We start from the raw sequence: 25,220 nt of genomic DNA, 5'->3' as shown, positions 1-25,220 counted from the left end.
CTAAAGTATGTAAGTATAACCTCCTTTCTTTTAATATGGAAACTGAAGAAAAAAGAGGTATTAAGTGTCCTGATTTATAATAAAATCACTTGATAAATAGAGGTTGAACTCAGGAGTTTTGGTCTCCAACCTTGAACTCAGGTCTGAAAGTGTGATAGGTCTAACAAATAGAAGACAAAACAGAGGAAGCTGCTGTAATGGCTAATAGAGTTTTCACATCATTAGCAGAGCCCACCCAGGTATCAAACCAAATAACTGAATGCTGATAGAGGAGCAATTATACACATGCTAATTCACAGTCATAGGTCTTTCCCCTTCAGAATAAAATCTGAGCAACCATTTTCACATCCTGTTAGTTAAGAACGACACTGGGAAGCAGGTAGCAATGACTGTTACCTGCAGTATGACTGCCATTCACTGTTCCAGTCTCACTTCTCAGAAGGCAGGAATGTGCACTGAAGCCAGGGGAACATAAACTTATTATGTCCTCTTACCATAAGGTGTGTCTAAAGACTTCTTCAAAAATACTTCTCCATACAGGTATATTTTTTTACTGTAAAATCCACAAATAACTTCAGAACAGTCCTTAATAAATTGTACAGTAAACAAAGTCTAATTGTCAGTAGGCTGTTATTACAGAATAAAAGATAAAGGTGCAGTTAAATATACAGTATTTGGTGGTTCTTTTAACTTTTAAGCTTCAAACATTATAGTACTTTTCCTGCAATTGCTCTTTTACTCAACGTGGTTTTTAACTTAATACATTATTAATAGGACAGATGGGCAAACCCCTTCTGTTGGAATCAAAACTATCCAAGTAAGATATGGGGGAAAATGCAGGTCTAACCTCTAACATTTTGAAATTAACTTGATATTTGACTGGGTCTGTGAACAGTTGTAACAAACTAACAGCAGTGATGAGATGTGACTGCATTTCTGGAACCTTTTCCAAGGCTACAGACAGAGATGGCTGTAGACTGATGACCAGGAAAGATTTTGTGCACCATTTCCAGAATAAAGGCAGCAGGTGAGCTATGTACAAAGCTTGACCTTATCTGAAAAACTGTCCAGATCCCTTCCATGTCAGGAATAATCCTATTCCCTTTGCCAAGTCTTCACTGGAAGTACAATATGTCTGATCCTTCATAATTCTTCCAGATCCTACCTGTACTGTCAACTAGCCTCCCAGCCTTTACTTCATTATCAAATTTTCCTGGTTTTTTTTGGCGTCTGAAAATAGAGTCCTGCAAGTAAGTCTTTTGTAGACCTGTTTCTACTATCCCTGAAACATCTGGAAAAGCCACAAATATGCTGATAAGCATTTTTACTACAAAACAAAAAGTGGACTCAGGTGATTTACAGGACAGTTGGGAAGTCAAGTAATGTCACTGTAAAGCAGCAATCTTCCAATCTGCCTCTTATTTTGGCAAAGAAGTTACTAAACATAAATGGTGTTATTTTTATCTCAAGAAGGATATGAGCTACAAATCACTGCCAGTTCAGACATGCATCACTGTGTGTATGTCACGTTCTCATATTTCACCAGGGACTGACTGCTCTCATAAACAACGTTAGAGCTTCTCTAATAAGAAGATACTAAGAGGTTCAAGGGTAGCCATGCAAATATTCTTATATTTTGGACACTTGCTGGGATTTACTTAAATTAGAGGTGTACATATAGAGATAATTTTTCTTGTTCTAGTGTCACAACTACAAAATCATAGAACAAATTCCTAGGTTTAAATTATTTCAGCTCAGCAGACAGACATTCTCATGCCTTTCTAGAAAAAGTTACAAGGTTTATATATCTTAGAAACTAAGTCTAAAGAGCCAATATAATTACACTCCCCTAGACTGATTTAGCTAGAAATAAACCTAACTTCAGTACGTATTCTCCTAAGTAATGAGAAGATCACATAAACAGAAAAAAAACACTTAATAATGTGTCAAAACCCCATGAAATTATTAATGTATACCTACAGTGTTGGAGAACAAATTCACAATTGGCATACCATGATGGCAATAGCAACCAGAAGCCAAATCCTAACTTCCATATGGTCACTCGGTGTGGCTGGAGTACTGGAGTGCTCAGGAAATTTCTTGCTAACAAAGTGCCATAACGAAACAGCTGTCATAATTTAGACTGTGTTTGGCATAGAATCAACTCTAGAGACAGAAAGCCACTATTCCTTTGTCTAACTTTGTTGAGGGAGTACAGAATTTATATGTCATAAACAGCAACCAAAGAACAGCCCATGAATAAATTAAAACCAGTGCCTCGCATGTTCATTGGAAATAGTTGATTTTTACTAAGCATTTAAGAAAAAACTACTTCAATATATCTATCTTTTGCATATTTTTTTCCCTTACAAAGCAGTGAAATCGTGTTTATACAGATCTATACAGTGACGCATCACAGGTACTAAAAATTGCAGGTTTCTCAAAATCACAAGGGTACCAGGTGAGTTCCAAGGCCTCAGAGGCTTAAAAACTACAGGTAGAAATTAGGCTGAGGGAAAAATATGTACTTTGTTTGGGATTTAATTTCTTTTTTTTTTTTAATTTAAAATATTTAAGTCTTTTTTTTTTTTTTTAACAGTACAGTAATTTCTAACTGATCGTGTTCATCCTTGTAATTTGGCTGTGTTGTCAGTCACATACAGATTAAGAATTTTACCTGGAGTTTACCTGTGACCACTGCAAATACCTGTGTGTGTGCCTTCCAGAGAGAGGTAAAAGGCTCTCTCACTTGATTAGTTGATTGTGCACAAAAAAAGTGATCCAAACGAGGTGATGTTGTATGCTGGATACAAAATTTGGAGCCATCCCAAAGAATGCACAGACATCTAAGAGTATATCTATCTGAAAAGGCATGTAACTGGGGATAATCTCCCATATGTCATGATAAGTTCAGGCAGGGAGAGAGAAAGAGATTGCACCAAAAGTATTTTCTTCTACTCAAGATCTGGAGAAAGAGAAACTCTATTCCCATACTCCCCCTCATTATTAGATTTTAATTATATCACTCATCTTTAAATGTATACATATTGCCTTATCTGACAGTTTGTCTTCTTTCATGAATGACCTCATAGCCTAAACAGTCTTTCTGGACAGACTGTACCATATTACAGGAAACAGCTTTAAAAAGAGAAATTTAAGACCCACGAGAGAACAGGCAGCTTGATAATAATTTACTTTGCAACAGTGAATAGGAAGTGGTGCAGCCTGTAATTCTAATGATTCGTTTATCAGATTTTATAATAAGCCACTGCTACAATTTTTATTGGCATTTCCATTTTATCATTAAATGTCACTTACAGGGATTATTCTGCTCATCTTTCTGGGATCATATTCACAAGAAAGCTAATGAATGACATTGAGAAACACTGCAAACATAAGGATGAGTCAACTAACAACCTAGTGCTCAGAAAACACACTCTACTGATTACCAGCACCCCTTAGCATCCTGGATATCTGAACAAACAGAACAACAGAGAGGTAGCAAGTAAGGTATAGTCATAAGGACTGTTGACGTCTTTTAATGTCGTGTGTATGAAGTACAAGATCAAGCTTTGGGCTCTAAAAGGAATTCTTCCTCTCTCAAATATAAATGGGAGCCCCTGGTGGTCTAGTGGTTAAGGACGTGGCGCTGTCACCGCCAAGGCCCGGGCTCGATTCCCGGTCAGGGCCACTCCCCGGGCAGATGGAGCTCGTTAGCCCTGTAAGGCAATCCATCTACATCCTAAGGACCTCGCTGCCACTGTCCAAGCTCACTTGGCCCCGGCAGATGAACCTCGGGATTAAAGGGTGGGCTCAGTTCCGTGCACACTGTGTCTCACCTAAAAAATCCAGTGCTCAGGCTGGAAGGTGTAAAGACCTTCCCTGGTTCTTCGTTCGCGAAGACTGGCCATTATTATAAATGGCAAGTTGAGAAAGATGCAACCGAGAATGGAAGTGCTGTATGTGCTATATTGTAGAAAGAGAAAAAATTTCTGAAGAAACCTTAAAGAAGCACTGTTTTGTTACTAGTACTGTGTTCGCAAGCCATTCATCATAAAAATGTCACCTGCTTGGTTAGGATTACTTTAGAAGAATTAGGCAAAAATGTTTTAGCTACATTGTAAAAGTCAATTTTAAGACCTCAGAACAGGCTTCCTTCAGATGTTAACCTAGGTTATTAACTGATTAGGCTGACCAGGTGAAATACTCCCTGAGAATGGAAAAGTCCAAAAACAATCTCTGGTAGAGGTCAGATTAGTTTCTAACAACACAGTATTTCCCCTCACTTCACTTTGATTTTAGGGATACAATTGATGGAGACAATAATTAGCTCCAGCTGGGAGGTTTCCTAATTGTTTTGTTTGTTTTAACTGACTGGGTACTTGTATTACACAGTGAAGTAAGCACTTCAGTATTATTACAGTAACATACAAAATGTAATAAGTCAAAGCAATAAGCAAAATTACTGGCTTGTATGTTAATATATACATTTTAATAGCCTTTTGTTGAACCTTTGTTTGTTAGTTTTGATGTTTACTTTTACTAAATGGAAGATTAAAAATTATAATCAGAAAATATATGGTATATTTTGCAGATATTAAGGCAAGGAAATTACATTCTTTGCAGATGCGCTATAGCAATTATTGAACATGAATACTCAAGTAATTACTATGTTAAATACCTTATTGAAATAGGCATAGTAGAAATTAAAGCTATCCTTGTTTGTCTGAAATCCATAGCTTGCTCTGAAGTGGTAATTTTTTCTCCCTTTTTTTTTTCCTCTTTTTCTTTCTGCTTTCTTTTTTCAAGAAAAAATCAACAACAAACATTAATGTCCAATGTTCTGAGTAGAATGGCCTCTGTTTTTTGCACCTTTGTATCTTTGAAATCATGCCAAGAAGGAGAGGACATATATCTACTGAATTTACTAAACAGAAACAGGTTCTAAATTAAAACAGACTACCGAGAAACAAAATTTACATTTTAAAAAGTATGAATAGGGTGGGAAAACAAGTGATATAGGGGTTTTTTTCCATCCTGAATATATCCCATTGACAAAAAAGACAGAAAACTTGCTTTCTGCCTGAGTAAACTAATAACAAAGGTTATTTGGGATGAGACATGTTAGCATTCCACTGAAGCAAAACCTGAATTTTCAGGTGTATGAAGTGCCTTCTTTCCCTTGTCTTATCTTAGAATTTTAAGGTATTTATCTGTTTGCTCTTCCACTCATAATAATGTACAAACCCAAGATATCTCAGATGGTATGTACTGAAAGAGTTCTCCCCTCTAAATGTCCTAGAAGTAAAAAAAATCAGTTATTCTTTCTAATCTATTTTCTACAGACTGCTAAGAGCAAACCATGATAAGTCTGCTGTCACCACAGGAATAAGGAAAGATACAGTCATCCTGTTTCCAGACCAGTCCCTGGAGAAATATTAGGTCCCCAATGAGACTTAGAAGTAGACACTTACTGTTCATAACAGCCGGACTTAGTTATTTCTGCATGACATTGGAAGCAAACTTTCCTAGGAAATTAAGGAAATTGCTGACTGAAGGGACAGGTGGCAATTGAGGATTTAAATGTTGTACTTCGACTAAAGCAGCAATTAAAACCTAAGTTATCTGCAGAACAGATGGCATCTTTGGAGAAGAAATGATGAATACATAATTTCATTTGAGTAATTTTAGATAGGTAGATTTGGGAGGAGTACTATAAAAATTTAATGCATTATTAATATTTTAATCAATATACCAACACTGCAGTTTATTTTAAAACAAGGACACTAATAAATTCTGAATTACTTCCTTCAGCAATTTTTATTATAAGAAAAACATGTTTAGTTATGGTTAACACTAGGACAGTATATTTAAAAAGAGAAATTGATATAGCATGGTATTTTTTTAACAATTTAGTAGAATGAGTTGTTAATCCTCAAAGCTAAAGATACAGTTTTGGTCAGCTGTAAGAGAGGAAAAGAAAGAGGACACAAAATAATCAAATTCTTAAAGTAAATGGCTGACCCATCCAACAGGCATATGTACCAAAGGGGTAGAAGACTGTTTATAAAATTTCAAAACTTCAAAAAAGTAGGTACAAAATGCTTGAATGAAAATAACACTGAATCAAAATTACATAAAACTGAATGAAAATGAAATAAAGATATATTTGGAGGGAAAATCACGGTACTTGCTTTAGACCTTTAAAAGTTACTCACCTATTATAACCTAAGATATTCATAGAGACTCACTTCACAGTCAATAGAAAGGGAAAAAGAAGTTTTCTTCACAGAATAATTCTTCTAGCTATTCCAATCCTACACTAACTACAGAAGAGAAATAGTAAAGTGTAATGAAGCACTTTCCTTCCCATAGGAAAGCCTTCCACACATATTCTTTGATGCCAACTAACCTTCACATCTGCTATTTCCCTATTGATTGCTACAACTTGGCACTTTTGTAGAGTGTCTGATGAGGCAATTCTATTCAATGACACCACTTCCTCTTCAACAAAAGAAGTGCAGTAAAATAGCAGTGTGTTTTCTATACCTTCAGTAGAAATGCTGCTTGCAAATTATGCATACAAACATGTAGTCATCATTTGTATGTGTGTGCATGCGGGGAAGAAGAGCATTTGTTTGTTTTATACTAACTATTGTCTATGTAAAATTATGCAAAGTAGAGCTGGGTTTGAATTTTTTAGGCAAATTAGTCATTCTGGGTCCCACTTAAAAAATCCATCCCCAAATACATCGTGTTCACTATGGAAATAAGGTTGAAATTAGTCATCACTTAAAATATGTTCCCAACATATATTTATAAATCAATAATGTGTATTAGAAAAAAATCAGAACAAAGTGTGTGTTTGTTTTTCTGTTCCTGAATACAAACATATCAGATTCTATTTTTAAGTGAAATTAAATAATTTCTCTTTGGCACATATTGCACTAATGAAGTATTTCATTTAAAATTAAAATGGTAAGTAGTATCAATTACCTAACAGTCATCATTATAATGCTGTGGAAACCACCAGTGTGACAAAAAGAGAAGTTCTGCATGTTTAAATTTAAGATCAAATGTAGCATTTTGGTTTCAAACGGATTGAAATTACTAAGTGATTGGTGTTTTATTTACATTTTATTTGGCTTTCCTCTAGCCTCTGGACTATTTATTTACTGAGTCTTCAAGATCAAATTCACAAAGGTATTGAAATCTCTAATACCTACTGAAATCAATGGGAACATATTTATAAATAATAAAAAAAAAAAACAACACAGAAATAAGAAATAAGGATTTAGTTCCACTTTAGGATTTTCAGGTTATACAAATAACAAGTTATGGCCACAACAATTAATTTGTTTTAAGTTGAGGCAGTACAACTAAGAAAAAATAGTATTTGTGAGCAAGACAAAAGAAAAATAGATAATAGTTCAGGAGATGTCAAATACGTACCAAAGGCTGTTCGTAATATGGTGTTTGTGCATGATCACCTAATTTTGATAGAGAGGAAAGTTTAGCCCAATGACTTTGATTTTAAAAATCATCCTGTCCTGTTTTACCTACTACTAAAAATATAACCTGAATGTGTACAAGACAGAGACATGTAATACATTTTGAAAAATATACGTAAAACATTATGTGAAGATTTCAATATATACTTTGCTTTAATCTCTAAACAATCCACTTTGAAATTCTTACTTCAAAATCAAGAGTCAGAAATCATGGCTTTTTAATGATAATTTTTAAGACAGCTTTCAGACACTAGAACAGGCTTCCTGGAGAGATGGTCAATGCCCCAGGCCTGTCAGTGTTTAAAAGGCCTTTAGATAATGCCCTTATTAATTTGCTTTAACTTTTGGTCAGCCCGGAATCGCTCAGGCAGTTGGACAAGATGATTATTCTAGGTTCCTTCCATCTGAAATATTCTGCTCCAGCTTTAATAATTTTAGTGTTTCAACTTCTAACCAAGAAATGAAAAATTGTAGAATAATAAAATTTGTAAAACAGAATTAGTGGTTCAGAATCAGTTAGAGGGCATAGTTTTTCCCGGATGTCAGCAAATTTTATTTTTCCTGTAAAAAAGATTGTTAATCTTGCTATGTTTCCTATGTACAACCTGAACTGTATCCTTCAATTTCAAGTTTCCATGAAAATTCTGGCACAGGATATGTCAAGATTACCTCATACTTCCAGAAAAATATACAAACAATGCCAACACATTACTGGTGCACACACCAAAAGTCTGCACCTATCTCTCTAATTTAACAACAACAAAAAATAATTGGACTCTTAAATGTAACAAAAATGACACGTTATATAGCAGATGACACAGGAACATCTGCCCAGCTGGTGGAGGATAAATGTACCAAGCCTCTAATAAGATCATGCATATGGAGTGGCATAAGCAAAGTAAAATGTTGGATAGTGTTTATTGTTCGCTATTTTAAATTTTTTTTTTTTCTTTTTTGAAAGGAAGACCAGGTCAATCTTTCTAAATAAAACATTTCCAAACATAGACCAGAATTTTGGCCGTGTCTGAACTCAGACTGTAAGCCAAATTATGAACTTTGAAAGAGATTTTTCTCTACAGTCGCAACTCTGGAGAACACTGTCCTTCTAGGAGAGTTCCTTAACCTACCACTTCCTGGTGCCTTTCACATTCTTTCTGGTGGCAGTAAAAGGCATCTAGGCGACTACTGGAGAGGAGAGCAGGTATCTACCTTTTGGAGTGATTAAGACCAAAAGTCTCAATGGTTCTTTTTTTAACTGTTAATAAATTTATTCAGACTATTTAGAAATCAAGGTCTATCTTGGAAATAAATCCAGAAATTTGGTATTAACCAAATAAGAATGCAAAAAATAATGGCCTCAATGCTTATGTGAAATGAGCCTCATGGTTCCCTTCAACCCTCCTTTTACCTGCTATGATCTGATTTGAAAAGACAGCCCCTGAAAGACTTCTTCATTATGAACCGGCTATGACTGGAAGAGGAAGCTATAACTGAAGATTCAGTGTTTCCTCTGCTAACTTCTGATTTTAGGGGTAGCCAAACTCCAGACTAGAATATCGTTGTTGGATTGCACATATATAATGAAATGTCATAACCATCTCTGCTCTTCAAGGAACAAAAAACTGCATCAGAAATACTAGATGTAACCATAAAATACAGTAAGAAACCAAACTGCTGTTTTTATTCAATTCAAGTAAGTTCCTTGGCAATTCAACCTGAATAAAAACACACTTGAATGATAACTACCTGGATAGGTTTAGACTATAAGTCCTAGTATCAAAGAAAGTATTCTCAAAGCTTCTTTGTCAGATAGAGTAAAAGAGTGCAAAAAGAGCTAGAAAACCTTCCCCCAAATCCCAGAAAATTTTCGGTGCTAGTATTCCTTCTTCATAGAAAGTTCCTTTAGGGATGAATCTTCCTTTTTCAGAAGGCGAAAATATATGAAAGCATACATGAAACTTCTATGAGAAATGTCATACAGAAGTTTCTAAAGAGTTTTGGAAGAGTCCTTGTAAGTCAAGGAAGGTATCTCTTGTATCCAAAAGAAAAAAAAAAAAGACACAGAAAGACAGTGAGAGCAACAAAAGAGGAACAGAACTGTTTCTATCTTGCCATGTGCCTGCAGCACAAGAAAGTAAGAGATCTTCAAAGAAAGACTAAGAAAGTCAAGTCTTCAAAGGCCTCCAGGATATTTGCTGTTTTTTATAGCTTGTTGAAGGGGAGCAGATTTCAGTTCTCAAATGCAGATACACTACTCCAATACAAATATTTGAAGGTATTAATTTAGCAAAAGCTCTCATCCTCCCCTTTAAATCACAGTAATTCACATGATAATTTATCTGGATTTTACTTACAAATTACATTTCAGTATCTATTATGAGAACTTAAGTCAAATTCAGCATAAAGGAACATATTATTTATTATCCCAACCATTACAACCATCAGCTTTTAAGATGTAGAAAAAAAAGAAACACCCATTATTTCCTGTACAATAAACTGATGAGTAAATTGAAATTGCATATATCATATCTGAACAAATAAAACAATGCTGCAAAATATATTGCCTATGCTTCGTCCAACATGTTCATGGGCAGATAACTCTGATCAGTAGGTTACTGTGATCATAAAGAACTGACTGCTTACAGCTTGGAGGAGTGCACTCTTTGCTGGATAAAAAACTGGCTGGATGGCCAAGCCCAAAGAATGGTGATAAATGGAGTTATATCCAGTTGGCAGCTGGTCACAACTGGTGTTCCCCAGGGCTCAGTACTGGGCCCAGTCCTGTTTAATATATTTATCAATTGTCTAGATGAGGGGATCCAGTGAACTCTCAGTCAGTTTGAAGACGACAGCAAGGTGGGGGGGAGTGTTGATCTGCTGGAGGGTGGGAAAGCTCTGTAGAGGGATCTGGACAGGCAGGATAGATGGGCCAGTTGTATGAGGTTCAACAAGGCCAATTCCTGCGTCCTGCTTTTGGGTCACAACAACCCTACACAATGCTATGGGCTGGCGGAAGAACAGCCACTCTTCTGGAAAGTTGCCTAGCAGAAAAGGACCAGGGGGTGTTGGTCGAGAGCTGGTTGAATATGAGCCAGCAGTGTGCCCAGGTGGCCAAGAAGGCCAATGGCATCAAGGTCTGTATCAGAAATAGTGTGGAGAGCAGGGCCAGGGGGGCAGTGATTGTCCCCCTGTACACTGGTAAAGCCACACCTTGAATCCCATGTTTAATTTTGGGTTTCTCACTACAAGAAAGATAGTGAGGTGTTGGAGCATGTATATGTGGTGCTTAAGGAAATGTTTTAGTGATCGACTTGGCAATGTTAGATTAATGGTTGGACTCAATCTTATAGCTCTTTTCCAACCTAAATGATTTTATGATTCTGTAATTCTAAAGCCAGCTTTAATATATGTTTTATGAAACAGTAATCTATATTATGCAGATTAAGGATCCTGAATACATTAAATACAAGTTCAGCTAGTGCACAGATACTAAGAAATGCTTAAAAGGCACTGATATCTAAATAAGTTTATGTAATTATTACCACAGATATATTGCAAAAAGGATGGTTAACCAATCTCAACAAGCATCCTGTTTGGAGAAATTAATAAATCTCAAGAAGAAATGTATCAGTCTGATAAGATTTCAGGATGGTGCCTGGGGCAATTCTGGCACTGAAAATATTTCTCTACAAAAGCGATGCTAATGTAGTTGGACAACACCTTAGTACTATGGCATATCAACTGACAAGGCAGAACCAAGAGTTCACCTCTGTTAATGAATGGAGGCTTTCAGGCTGCTTCAGTGGGCAGGAACTCAATACTGAAGGTTAGTCATATGGCAGGATCTCACAAAAAAATGGTTGAATCAAGAGACAGCTCACTCTGGAGAATAGCTTCTGAATCACGTTCCCAGGATGAGTCATACATCAAATTTTGCAAACTTTACATGGCTACTTGGTGATAGATTTATTTGCTTTGAAGAGCAAGAGAACTTTTTTTCATGCTCTGATAGTTAAAAATGTTCAGATATTCTCTGAATTTCCTAAACAAACCCTACCTCTGAATTTTGTCTTTCATACAGAATTCTGTTTGCAGCTGAAGGTTTCTCTGTGATCTAGTTCAGTTCCTTTTCTCACCTTGCTCAAGATCTAAAGACAGATATAAAGAGAAAAAAAGCTGAAAAGAGAAGAGAAAAGGCAAGTGTTCTCACCCTGCCTCCTGGGGGAAAGCAGCAGGAGGAGAGAAAGGTGATAAGGCTAGACAGTAATTAGGTTATGCACTTCTGAGGAAAAAGCCTTGCAACCAGAACCCAGAGTTCAGTAATTCTCTTACAACTGATTCTGTCAGCAGCGTCATTGCAGGCCTTGAAGAAGCCACAAACTGAAGGGTACCAGGTGAGAGAAAGGTAACAAAATGGGTTACCAGTTAAGACGAAACCTACCTTAGTACATAAAGAAAACATAAATTCTGGAAGTGTTAGCAATTTCAATTTGTTATTTTCTCACTGTCACACTTTCAAATGTCTAGGCAACACAACTCACTTTCCAAAGGGTGTGTATTTCCAGGTCTTCTCATTTAGCTAGTAATATAGGATCACCCTGCCTTGTAATGAAACACTTCACTCCCATCAGTTCTAACACTTTAGCAGCCAGAGCAGCTTTCTTCACAACTGAAAAGTAAAAATGCAACAACAGAAAAAGATTCGTTTTCAGCCGGATCAGAAAGCTGAGCTGATTCTTGCCACACACGATGACAGATAGAGCCAACAGAGCTTGATTCTAAAGGCAGGAGAAGAGGTTGGACTACTCACAGTTAGTCTGGGTTAAGCTGATCACAAAATAACACAAGAAAGCTATTGAGAGAAGCAATTTGCAGTAATTAGTAGTGATTAAACTCCATCTGACTTCAAACAAAAGCAAATGGTGTCATGGGGTGCATTAGGAAGAGCATTGCCAGCAAATCAAGGGAGGTGATCCTGCCCCTTTACTCAGCCCTGGTGAGGCCATAGCTGGAGTGCTGTATCCAGTTCCATGCTTCTCAGTACAAGAGAGACATGGAGCTACTGGAGCAGGTCCAGAGGAGGGCTATGAAGACAATTAAGGGGTTGGAGCACTACTCTTACAAAGAAAGGCTGAGGGAGCAGGGCCTGTTCAGACTTGAGAAGAGATGAATGAGAGGGTACCTCATCTCTCTGTATACGTATCTTAAGGGAAAATGTCAAAAGGATGAAGCCAGGCTCTCCTTGGTGGTTCCAAGCAATAAGACAAGTGGCAATGGGCACAAATCGATGCACAAGTTCCACCTGGATATGATGAAGAACTTTTTTTGCTGTGTGGATGACTGAGAACTGGAACAGATTGCCCGGAAAGGTTGTGGAGTATCTTTCACTGGAGATATTCAAGAACTATCTAGACACAGTTCAGTGCAAAGTGGTCTAGGATGACCCTATTTGAGCAGGAAGGTTGCACCAGGTGAACCACTGTGGTCCCTTCTAACCTTATCCATTTTCTGATTCTGTGATTCTTGCCTTCAGTGACTTCACTATATATTCTCCAAAAAGAAAAGAGACACAAAGGGTTTCTGTTAACTACAAAATCAGCTACATTTGATAAAAATTCTTGTCTTCTGCTGGTAACTAATCAGCAAAATTTAGAACCTAAATTGTGGTTTGGGTAATATGCGCATATCAGGCTTGACCTTCTATGGACAAATGTAAACTCAATTAGTTATTTTTTTACCCCATCTGGGCTCTGATTTCTTGTATCCTGTATTTCTATCCAAGTGAAAGTTAGAACTTGCTATATTTTATCATACCTTATACATTGAGAAAGATTGATTTTATTCAGATAAACTCCATCATGTACCTGCTGTATGGATCATCAATGAACATGCACTAAAAATGTGCACAATGAATTGCACTAATGCAATTTTGAAAAATAATACAAATTTCAGCTTCTTATCAGTATGTTTATTTTAACTCTATATTATATTCACATTTGGAAATACTTACACCACAAGAAAGTCAGATAGGACCATAGGTTAGTCCACCTGAGAGTTCTGTGGGGAGATCAGCATAAAACTTTTTCCCATCTGAATATCTGGGGTAAGGTAGAAACAAATACTGAGCAGTGGAAAATATTAATTGATTCAAAAACAAGCCAGAATTTTCCTGAGGCAAACTTTTCATTGATTTTTGATGTCTCTCTTTGACTTCCTTTAAAAAAATAACTAGTGGGGACCCAATTCATATGTTAACAGTTTATTTCGATATTTTTAATATTGTGAATGTCTAATCTTCTTTTCACAAAAAAATTTTTTTTTGAGAGGGCACCAAAAAGCATTTGTATGTCTTACCATTTCTAAGAGCTGTAGGCTGAGACAAATACAAATGATAAATAAGTTCTGTGATTTTGCAGTATAACCAAATGTTATTCAGCAGCTTATTATGAGCACTTACTATCTGGATATATGGCATAATGCTGTATAAATCTTTGTAGAAATGTAAAGTTGACTAGTCATTGTGTTCGTCTTTTTCAGTCCCCTGGGAAGAGGGAGGAGTCAAGACAGCACAAGACCATTGTCCCTGTACCTAGAGAGTTATTTGGAATTAAGCCCTTTATGTGAATTTGCTCTGCTTTCTGTCTTCAGATTCAAAAGAAAGGCAATTCAACTCAAAAAACTTAATGATACCAAATTTATTGTAATCTTTTCTATTTAGTATTCAAATGCACTGCTCTTCTTGTTATAGTCTGTGTTAATATATCATATAACCTACCTACCTGAGCCTAACTTCTTGAACTTTTACAGAAATTAATAGAAATCAGTGAGGCAGAGATGTTTTGAGATCTCTGGACAATGCCTATATCATTCTTGCAGACTATGCTACAGCAGATTCAGTTCTTATAACTGTATGCAGTGACCACAGACCTTGCTTTACAGATCTGCAACTATGTCTGCATATTTTGTACATTAAAAGAAGCAGTGGTTAACTGAGCAGTGTTCCTGCAAATAATCATGACAAATGGGACAGGATGCATTTCAACTGTATGTTTTTCTAGTAGTTATGTCCAAACCATCATGATCAAAAACAAGTAAAAAAAGTTTACATGGTATTTATATTCAATTCCTTTTTTAGTTAAAAGTGCCATGTGTTTTCAAATCTGTATTCATTACACCGAAATGCAACTTACCTATAAAGTGAAATAATATTAAATCAAATTGAACATGTATCTGTGATATCTACTCCCAGTTATTTTAAAGCATTATCCAGATTAGTACATGGAGGCTTGGACTCAAAAGATTGTCACTGGATATTTGAGAATCTCACAAGTGGCTTCCCTTATCTTTGACTTGCAACAATTCCACCAAATAATTAATACACTCCTCTAAACTTCATGATGTTTTACTTGAAGCATTCAACTAAAGGTCCTCTGTGTATATTCATCCCCGTGTTTATACATGCATATTTACTTGTTCAACAAAGAAATATTATTTGTCTATTACAGTGTTCAAAGCCAGCTTTGAAAAATCCACTGAAGTTATAGTGGCTTTATGCATGTCAATGCCAACCTTACTCATGATAAATGAATGACATTCATACCTTTATTCTTGCTGCTATTCTTTCATTTAAATCAGGGGACCTGTCCCTTGTACTGCAGTTGCAAGCAGTGGGAAAATTCCCTTACAACTCCTTCCTTCACCTTTAAGAGACTGTTCCTGAGACTTTGCAATGTATAGGTAGAGCTTAATGTTATTTCCTTTAACAATAGGCAAAGAATGTGGAAGAGGAATACAGACACTAAGTGCTGAATTGTTGCTCCCCAAAATTTCCTGAGAGGTGGCAACAAAATAGATAGGGTAAAAAGTGAAGGTGTGGGGGGAAAGGACAATGATTAGAAAGGGTGAGCAACATAGATCTTTATGGGGAGAAAGCAGTGCAGGAAGTAATTAAATAAATTGTAGAAAAGTAGAGCTGAAGAACAAAAATGGGTCCTGACAAAGAAAAGGAAAGAAACTGGCAAATGTAAATAATAAATAGAATAGTCATTTTATCAGATAATTCTAAGGTGTGTGAGTCAGCTTTCCTGAATTGGTGCCCTGTCTGCCTTTCACCAGAATTAGTTCCCTATCTACCTTTCACCGAGTGATCTTGAAAAAGATGCATTCCCTTTTAGTGCTTCAGCTTCCTTATCAGCAAAACAAGGATATAAAATACACGTCTCATGGAGAGCTAAGAAGACCTTTAATTTGTGATACAGAAGCAAAGACACTAATCTACTGCTGTTAGAGAATGAAAAATTACTTTGTTTTTTACTATTTGATATGTAAATGCCTAGTAACCATATCTGAGAAAAGTTCCATTGTACCTGCCACTGTACAAAAACATAGAAAGAAAATAAACCTGACATAGAAAATTATAGATATTAAAAATTTGGGAAAAACAAAGGTACACAACAACTTCACAAAAAAAAAAAAAATCTTAACACTGTAGACCACGTACAAGCAGATGCACTGAAGCAGTTTTTTTGAGTGTAATGATGGAGAACTGTAGTACAAATAGAAGCAGGGTAGAACTAACAACGTTTCCCCAATTTCAGAGCTGTCATTTTGCAAGTAAACAAACAGTTCAAAACAGGGATTTTGAGAAATATAGACCACAGAAATCAGAGGCAATGAAAAATCTGAGTATTTTTTCACCTGAGAACAGCTAGTGTGAGATCATTACCTTTCATGAAAATAATAAACGGTTTTTATTTTATTCCAAATAGGAAGCAAGAGAGGCTGCTGAAATTTGAAGGTGGTCAATAGTGACAAAAGCAGCCAAGAGAAAGGAAGAGAATTTCATAACTAAAAAAAAAACAACATTAATTTGAGAAACTAAAAAGCATGTATCAGGAGTGAAAACTACTAGCCTAACATATGGCTTAGAATTTACTTTTATATATCTTTCCTTCTAATTCCTGGACAATACTAAGGTTTTCTTTGTTGTTCCCAATGAAGTAGCCCATGAGACCCCCCCAGACATGTAATGGATCTGTAAAACTATTTCATTTCCATGTTCAGACCAGATAAGTAGATCTTAGGAGAAGAGAGCACTGAAATATTTCTTCGCTTTCTACTCCTAAAAAGAGTTGTAATGCATGTTACTTAGACCATGAGGAGGCAAGAGATGAAGGACCTAATAAACCCCTGAAGACAACATTCTCCTTTTTCATCGGAGCTATTTCATAGGGATGTTTGGCTCACAAGGGTAACAACATTTTCAACAGATATCCCATGTGCTCTCCAAGCTTTTACCTTCAAGAGGTTTTAATCTAGCAGTTAGCTTGTTACCCATTTTAGTGAGCAGTTACCCATTTAGGTTCTCCTTCACAATAAGCTCTTTTGTTTTAGTACACAGCTTTGGCCATATTCCAAAGTTTTTTTAAGGAAATAATTCAATGGACTGCTATATAGCTAATTTATCTCGAAATTACTGTCAACCTCATGGGCAGCTACCAAGGCTCACTGTGATTGGAACTAATAACTAATACCAAAATATGATAATTTCATTTAACATTAAGACACCATCTGGTGCCTTTATTTCTTGTTGTAACACAGTGCCACTGTTTTACTCAATTCAGTCTCATTAAAACAAGACAAAGTAGCCAAGGAAAAGCATACACACAGATGATAAATTTATCCTCTCAATCATCTTTGCGCAACCCACACTCCTGGAACTCACTCTCTTAGAATTTTTAAGCAGGAGGGGACAACTAAAATCTAATCTGAGCTCCTGTGTGATGAAGGCTATCTGTTTCATGGAGTAGCCTCTAAATCAAAAGAGTAACACACTTGGGTTATGCTGTATCTAGCTTCCTTGTAATGGCTGCATGGGATAGATGAATCCAATCCACTCCTAGATAAGTTGTATCAGTGGTTAATTACTCTCACTCTTAAAAATATGCACCTTATTTCTGGACTGAATTTGCCTAACTTCGACTATGAAACATTGGATCTCATTATGCCTTTTTCTGCTACATTAGAAAGTCATCTACTGTCAAAAGTCTCATTCCCATTAAGGCACTTACAAACCATGATCAAGTCACCTCTTAACCTTCTCTTCAGCAGATTAAACAGACCGATCTTTAGCCTCTAACTGCAGTGCTTATTTCCAGACCTAGAGTCATTCTTTCACCTTTAATGAACACTTCCCAATTTTAAATATATTTTCAAAGCATGATAACCAGAACCAGACACAATAGTTCAGTAGTACTTTCCCAAATGCCATATAAAAAGGCAGTGTTACTTCCCACTTGATATTCAGTTATTTATATATCAGAGAACACAATACATACCATTTAAACACCTGTTTTATCAGATTCTTTTTTGAAGTATTTTTTGTATTATTTAGTATATTCTATGAGTTATTCAATTCTAGCATAAACTTTTAAGGCAATTCCACTGAAAGTCTTATTTTAAAATATAATCTTGCATTTTCTTTTTCCTTTTTCTTTTTTTTCTCATGTAAGGAAATTACATTCCTGAAGCAATTTTCTTACACAAAATAGAAGTATATTTTTAAAACACACAAATAGAAATGTACTATGTTGACCAGAATTATAATATTCTAACTTCTGATAACTCAACATCATTATGTAAATATACTAAATTTTATTGTAAATTTTACTGTAGTAGAATGTATACACGTTTTGGTTTATCTTTCATGGAATACATATTTAGTTAGCTTGTTTTCCTTACACAGGTAACTCTAGTGAATATCATGTACGTCAAGAAAACTCTAATGTCCACCTGGAAGTTGCTTCAGACACTGAATGAATCAATTAATTTACTTTTCTATTTGAGCATTTTCACTTATCGATTAATCTGCAAGAGCAGTTGTAGCTGTTTCTAGTGCTTAAGTCTGGATTGATTTGATTAGGTAAATAATATCAATTTATTTATATACTACTAGATAAGACAGTAAATAACAGAAAAATATTTTAAATCATTTGGTTGCTTGCTGGAACAGAAGTTCTTAACTATTGATTCATTTTCCTGTCACAAAACACTTACTAACCATGACCTCTTCACTCACCAAGTCCAGAAAATATGTTTTTTTCAATATAATAAACCTTAATTTGACCAAAAGTTTATCAGCCGAACAAAGAAATCCTGTGTTTTGTTCTAATTTCTCTTTTTCCTTCACAGTGAAGGAGAAGAATTCGTTACTGTAATAAAAGCAATACTAACTTATGTGATCTGACACCATAACTATGTTGTGTGTAAGTCTGGGTTATTTCAACTGCAAACAAATATCTTGAATGTAGGATGTTCAAATGCTATATCAGCAGTAGTAAGTCCTCTCTAGTTCTTGGATACAATATATACAATATAATATACACAAAGTATATCTAGATAAAGGGAAAAAGAAAAATAAAGAGAGCAGATAGGAATAATTGTGCAGAAAAGGAAGTACTATAGTAATATGCAGAGGGGAAAACATCCAGAGAAAGAGGAATAGTCTCTGTGCACTTAGAAAATCCACAGATTATGGGCATACTAAACAAAGGAAAAGGAGTGAATAACACAGAAAATTAAGGATGTTCTTATTAAATAAGGAAAACTAAAAATTAGGAAGATGCAGAGAGAATAATTTTCTGGCAATCAGAAAGAAAGTCACTGCTAATTTAAACTTGCTTTCTTATATTTTAGAGCCCATGATTTGAATCTGAAATGGAATAAAATCAAAGTTTTCTCCCAGACTAAAATTAAGTGAAAGCCCTGTATTGTTTTCTTGTAATTCAGTAAATACCTTATGTAATCTCTTTATGTCTTGAGACATAAATAATTTTGACTCTTTTAAAAACCTCCATCTTTAAACTTTCAATTATGTTACTTTTAACTGTTTCACATATTTCCTGATACAAAGAGACCTCTAATTGATTAGTTACTTCTATCAGCTTAATCAGTTCCTTTTCCAACAAGTGTTCTGGGGAAAATACTCAGAACTTTCCCATTTTATCCCTTAAGTTAAGCAGCCTGAAGCATTCTGACATACCGGAGTTGAATTGATTTTTGTTTCCAAGCAGAAGCTGAAAAGCCTAAAATATTATTGGGTTTTTAAATTAAAACTATGTGTACACTTTGATTGTCTCTAAGATCATAAGATTAAACCATGACTACTTAGCCTTGATATCTAAACAAACTTTGTACTCTCTGAATATGATGAAGGAAAATGAGTACACAGTCTTCAATTTCTGCACAAGTTTACAGGTTACTTTGGTCCTCAGTCTGCCTAATTTCAAATGCCAGTGTAACAGTCAACACAGAGCCATAGAACTTTAGGTGATAGAGTAATAACTCTTAAAACCAGAGTTAGAGGAGAAATCATCTTCTTTCACTTCATGCATACTTCTCACTAATTTAAGTCCAATTACATGCTTGACAAAGCTAGAAAAGAAAGATTTCTCTCTAATTCAGTAGCATATTTAACTACACTTCAAATTGAATTGTTTTAGTAACAGGTTAAAAGGAACAGAAAAACTGGAATAATCTGAGCTTTTTACGTGGAACCCAAATTTCATTCAAAAGTTTCTCAAAATTGCAATGACCAAAAGGTATTTTGCAGTCCAGCTGCTAATATCCTTAATGTTACTTGGGAAGAGACTACAATTAGGTATAATGCAGCTGAACTAAAACTGCAAGTTTTAATCCCTCAAAACCTAACCTTGTACAACAGTCTTGTACAACTATAGGAGATCTGAGCAAAGTGTTCAGCTTTATTTGTGTACTTCACTGCTATAAATTCAATTCAAAAAATCATCAAGGAAACTGCCTTTTATTTTCTATGAGAGATTTTGCATTTGATTTCTTTTCTATCTTGCTAATCCTCAAAAAGAATAGTTTTTCAGTTGCTTTTGTAGCAGTAGGACTCAAACCTGTTGCTTTTCAGCAAGGCGCAAAAAATTTACCCCACAATCAGGATATAGCATCTTCTGAAGCAGAATATAAAGCTTACCTTGAAGAAAGTCATGGTTGCTCCATCTTCAACTGCCCCATACTCAATCTTTGTCTGCTTGGCCAGATCATCAGCAGAATCAATAGGGGATTCCATACGTTCCACTGTCAGAAAGGCGGCTAGGTTAGCAGTGTACGAGGAAATGATGATAAGTGTGAAAAACCACCAAATGCCTCCCACTATCCTGGTGGAGAGGGCTTTAGGCATGAGCTCAGAACCTAACGAAAACCAGGGGAGAAAGGTGAAACTGATGCACAGAAAACAATTAAAAAGTACTCAGCACTTTTTGCCACAGTGGGGAGACGGAATCACTGTGCAAAAAAATCTTTCAGCTACAGGTTTACATGTACTGCTTGTGCAAACACACACGACTGAAATAAAAAATAACTGGTTAAACTTATAAACACAGATCTTTTTGGAGCTGTGTGGGAATCAAAAGATAGTAATGGGAGATTCAACGATCAGTGCTGTTTTAAAATTTATAAACATATATATATATATATCTCAATGTGAAAAAAAAGTATTTCCTTGAACTTGTTTTCCAGAAAAAATCCTGGATGGACTGAGCCTCTAATACTAATACTGAAGTACTCATACAGTTCTTTATCTTGACAGCACTAAAAAAAAATTATTTAAGTATTTTGTATAAAACTCACTTGCATGAACAAAAATAACCTATTGAAGAAGGGACCAGATATGAAATAAAATATTTCATATCTGAAATACAAAATCTGAAATCTATTATAGATATGCTTTTGACTTTTGTCATCTGCATTGCTGTAAAGGATTATTTATTAACTGTTTAAATTAAAAAAAAAAAAAAGGACATCTCCCATCTCTATGGTTAGCCCCACAATTTCATATAAATATGGGTGGCTATGCCACACGCTTCTATTTGACAGACTAGCAATAAAAACATTAGACTGCTATGCATAAACTAGATAAAGATAGATTATAATGCATTGCTGGAGTTGCCTGCTCATGGCACTAAAGAACGGAGGGGGAGACAAACCCTGTATATTAATTTGCATAATTTTAATGCTAATTTAGAGTCTAATGAGACAAACTGAAGTACATAAACTCCTCTTGTGCCAAATTACAAAAAATAGGAAAAAAATGAAATAAAATCACAAATATTTATTACAAATGAGAATGGATGGATTTTTTCCAAAATGTTATAACTGAATGGAATGAAATTTCTAATGATGTCAAATAAAAAATTTCCAGCTTCTTTCTATAAACTTCATGTAGGATCTTTTAGTATCTGGAAACTTGTTCCAGTTTTACCATATCTGCTATATGTCTTTTGGTTAATTGGTTACTACACTTGCTCTTTAATCTCCTGGGTAAAATGGAATGAAGGCAAGATGGACTATTTTATTCCTGTTAAATTTTAGTGTTTATATTGAATTAGTTAAGGAACTGGTCCAGCAAGGTAACACATCTTCAAATAGTTTAAAGATTATGTCAAACTTCCAAAGTCAATGCAAAAATAAGAACAGAAGGATTAGGGGAGGGAGGGAAGAAAGGAGGGAGGGAGAGAGGAAGAAAACCAAAGAAAAGGAAAAAAGAAGTGATATCATAACTGGACTACTGTATTCAAAACAGCCCATCTTACCCTGCAGTTCATCTTACCCTTGCTGTCTCAAACAAAAAAAGGCTGACAGACTTGGACATGGCAGCCAACTCCAGTGCCAGATTCTGCCTAGAATTCTGCAAGGAAAAAAGTAGAAAAGTACCTTTCTGATGTAGTTGCTCCTAGGCCCTGTTAGTCAGACACTTAGACACCATAACACTAAGAGATTTCCCAGTAAGACCACCATCATGAACTCTTTTCAATTGCTCTTGTTTCATTTAAAAACCAACACCAGTAAAATCAGATAGGACTGGGAAGAAAAGAAGAGTGGAAACGTTCGCCGCAGTTGCCCCAGTTACCACAAGTTTGTACCTTACCAAGGACTGAAACTGAGTGCCACCTGGGCCCATGAAACAGAGCCTGGTCAGGGGCTGACTGTCATGTATCCAAGGTAACGTCATGTCCAGCACTATATCCCACAGTTCCCTGGGAGTCAGGGGTGCCAGCAAGACATGGATGAGTTCCCTCTATCATGTACCCTCCATCACTAAGCAAATGTTTTGTAAAGAAGCAGCATTTAATAAGCTAATGTGAATACTACCCAAGCACTTTTATACTGTTCCTAAATGAAAGTTATTGTTGTTAGGTGAGAACTTTCATGTTTGTCTAAAAGCTTACTTTTAGATGATTTTAGGCTTTTTGGAATTTTATTTTTTTTTCAAGCAATCGTCAAAGTAAAGACTGATAAGTCTTCCTTAGAATGGTGCCTTCAAAGTTTAATAAAGGATGAACTGAGTAAGAACAAAACAATATAAGGCAAGGACAGAGACTAGTTTTCCTTCATGGAAAGCTATTATCCATCTTTTAAAATGAAGGTTGCAGGTTTTGTTCTTATTTTGATAGTCAACAAATGTTTAGATGCTAGGGACTAAAGTAACTTCTTCTTGCTAAATGATGATGCTTTTTCCCTTCTCCGGAAAGATGAAGAGGCAAACAGCCACATAAGGAATAAAACTCAGCGCTGATAGTGATTCTGGCAATCCTGAAAACTGTGAATGGAATTCAAAATACTTATTTCATTCAGTATCCCTTTTTTTGGTAGCTTCTTTGAAAGCAATCATTATCTTACAAACATGTATTTGGGAGCGATGCTTCAACTATATAATTTCTTGAAATGTATATTGACAACCTAGTTGACACTAAATACTTATCCAACTTCAGCTGTATTTTTATTTCTGATCTTGATTTCTTTTTACCCATTAATTCATGTTTTTCTGAGCATAGTATGCTGAGGTCTTAGACACTTTTCAAGCCTAGCAACCTGATACATAACAGAATATTTACTGCACTTACAGAAAAGCTTCATGAATTCATTTGATGAGCTAAAACCGGTATTTATTTATAGTTGGTGGGCTTATAATGGGAAGTTTTAAAAATGATTACTCAGGTATAACCATTAAAACAACTATACCAATATCCACTTGCTCCTGCCAACCTTTTATATGAATTTTTCAAGATATGCAATAGTCATTTTTTTTCCAGAAAGTCATTCCTTTCAGTGGTTCTTCGGCTTGACTAACAATTTTATACTGTACTCCCCAGCGAAACGTCAGAGCAAAAAGCTGAATCTGTGCTATTCAAAGGTGTCTGAAATTATGTGACTGTGTCCAAATCCTTATGGAAAAGGGTAATAAAATAGTGATATATTTTCATGGATCTATATATTTGGTATACTTTCAAAATAAAAGGAATATGGTAAAGAAAATTACAGATTTTGAAGAATGTGTCTTGACTTTAAGGGTTTTACTAGGACAGTGCTAGTTAAAACTGGTTGTTGATTTTACTCTGAGTAATGTGACTACAAAGCTACCAGTTTTATTGTCAGTAATGGCATCAGTTTCTCAGTGCCTGTATTGTATAATATAGACTGTTTATTTAAATCTTTAACAACAGTTATTCTGATTTTAAAAATATAAATTGCTGTGAAAAGAACTAAATCTCCTATATTTACCATTTTATTTTACAGGTGCTAGCTACATAAAATGTGTCTGTTATTGAAAGTTTTCTAGACCAAAATTAAACAAATGAGAGATTTTTACATTATACTCTTGCCTGACAAAGATGTACTCTTTTTCACATTGTTTAAATGAAGGTTTGTTAGGTAATGGACAGATTAGCTGATTTTCTTATGCAGTAAGTCTTTGCTGTTTAGGAAATAAACTAAGAGTTATGCTGAGCTTTTTAAGTTTTAAAGTGTATATCTGTCTTCAGACTAATTCCTAAGATGGTGTTTGGAAATGCCTGGATACATAAATATAAAAAAGCTGGTTTGTGGCTACATGCACAGAGGCACCCATGCAAATGACTTGCTCCACAGAGCTGTTACCCCCAGCAAAAAGTGGGACATGGCGCCCAAGAGAAAGAGCAGACTGAGTCGTATACCTTGCTGCATGAGAGCTCCAACTCCAAACCAGAAACTATTTAGCAAGGTAAAATTGTTTTCCACCACGTCTGAATCAGGGTTGCAAGGATGTGGATTATACCACTCATAGGGACTAAACCTGTGGCAATTGACAGAAAAAAAAAAAAAAAAAGAAAAAAAAACAAACAGGTTTAAAATGCAACCAGCACAACAGTCTATCCAGCAAATCTGCTGCAAGAGAAAAAGAAAAACAAGAAAGGTTATAAAGAAAATAGTGATTGAAAGTTTTTACAGTATGACTGCATTATGCTTAACAACAATATCAAAAGATAAAACAACGTTAAAGATTCACATTCTTAACTATTGCTAATATTAATGAAGTTGTATACAGATTGGCTCTGAAAGGTTCCAAGGGTCACCTGTAAACATCAAAGCACTTATTCTTCTATTAACATCAGTAGAATTACAGACATTTGGTACCATTTAGGATTAGATTGATATAACCACTGTGTCAGATTTTGCATTTTGAAAGAAAATATGTGTTAAATCACAATAATTTACTAGAAAAAAATACATTAGGCAAAAGGTTTTACTCAGCAAAATTACAAATCACGAATATAAGAGAAAACAAATAGTTAGCAGTAAAAGTGACATTGTTAATCACCAAATAAGGGTACTAAACTCTATAATTCACAGAAAATAAAAATAGCA

The 25,220-nt window shown here is 35.3% G+C and overlaps 1 protein-coding gene across 5 annotated transcripts in view; it reads right to left on the bottom strand.

The window, feature by feature from the left end:
* GRIK2 (glutamate ionotropic receptor kainate type subunit 2) overlaps nt 1–25,220 on the bottom strand; it is a 356,823-nt gene that overhangs the window by 59,359 nt on the left and 272,244 nt on the right. For 4 of the 5 annotated variants that reach the window (XM_027881458.1, XM_027881457.1, XM_027881459.1 and 1 more), the window contains 2 exons: nt 24,530–24,648; nt 20,512–20,729 (listed from right to left, as the gene is read on the bottom strand). In XM_027881458.1, the coding sequence (XP_027737259.1) occupies nt 20,512–20,729; nt 24,530–24,648 (337 nt within the window). The remainder of the gene's footprint in view (nt 1–20,511; nt 20,730–24,529; nt 24,649–25,220) is intronic. The other variant, XM_027881460.1, reaches the window with a different exon arrangement.

This window comes from Empidonax traillii, unplaced genomic scaffold, assembly GCF_003031625.1.
Source record: "Empidonax traillii isolate 1590-97213 ecotype Southwest subspecies unplaced genomic scaffold, ASM303162v1 scaffold89:size1181294, whole genome shotgun sequence".
Lineage (NCBI taxonomy): Eukaryota > Metazoa > Chordata > Aves > Passeriformes > Tyrannidae > Empidonax > Empidonax traillii.
Note: the sequence above shows the minus strand (reverse complement) of the source record. Positions and strands in the feature narration are given on the sequence as shown.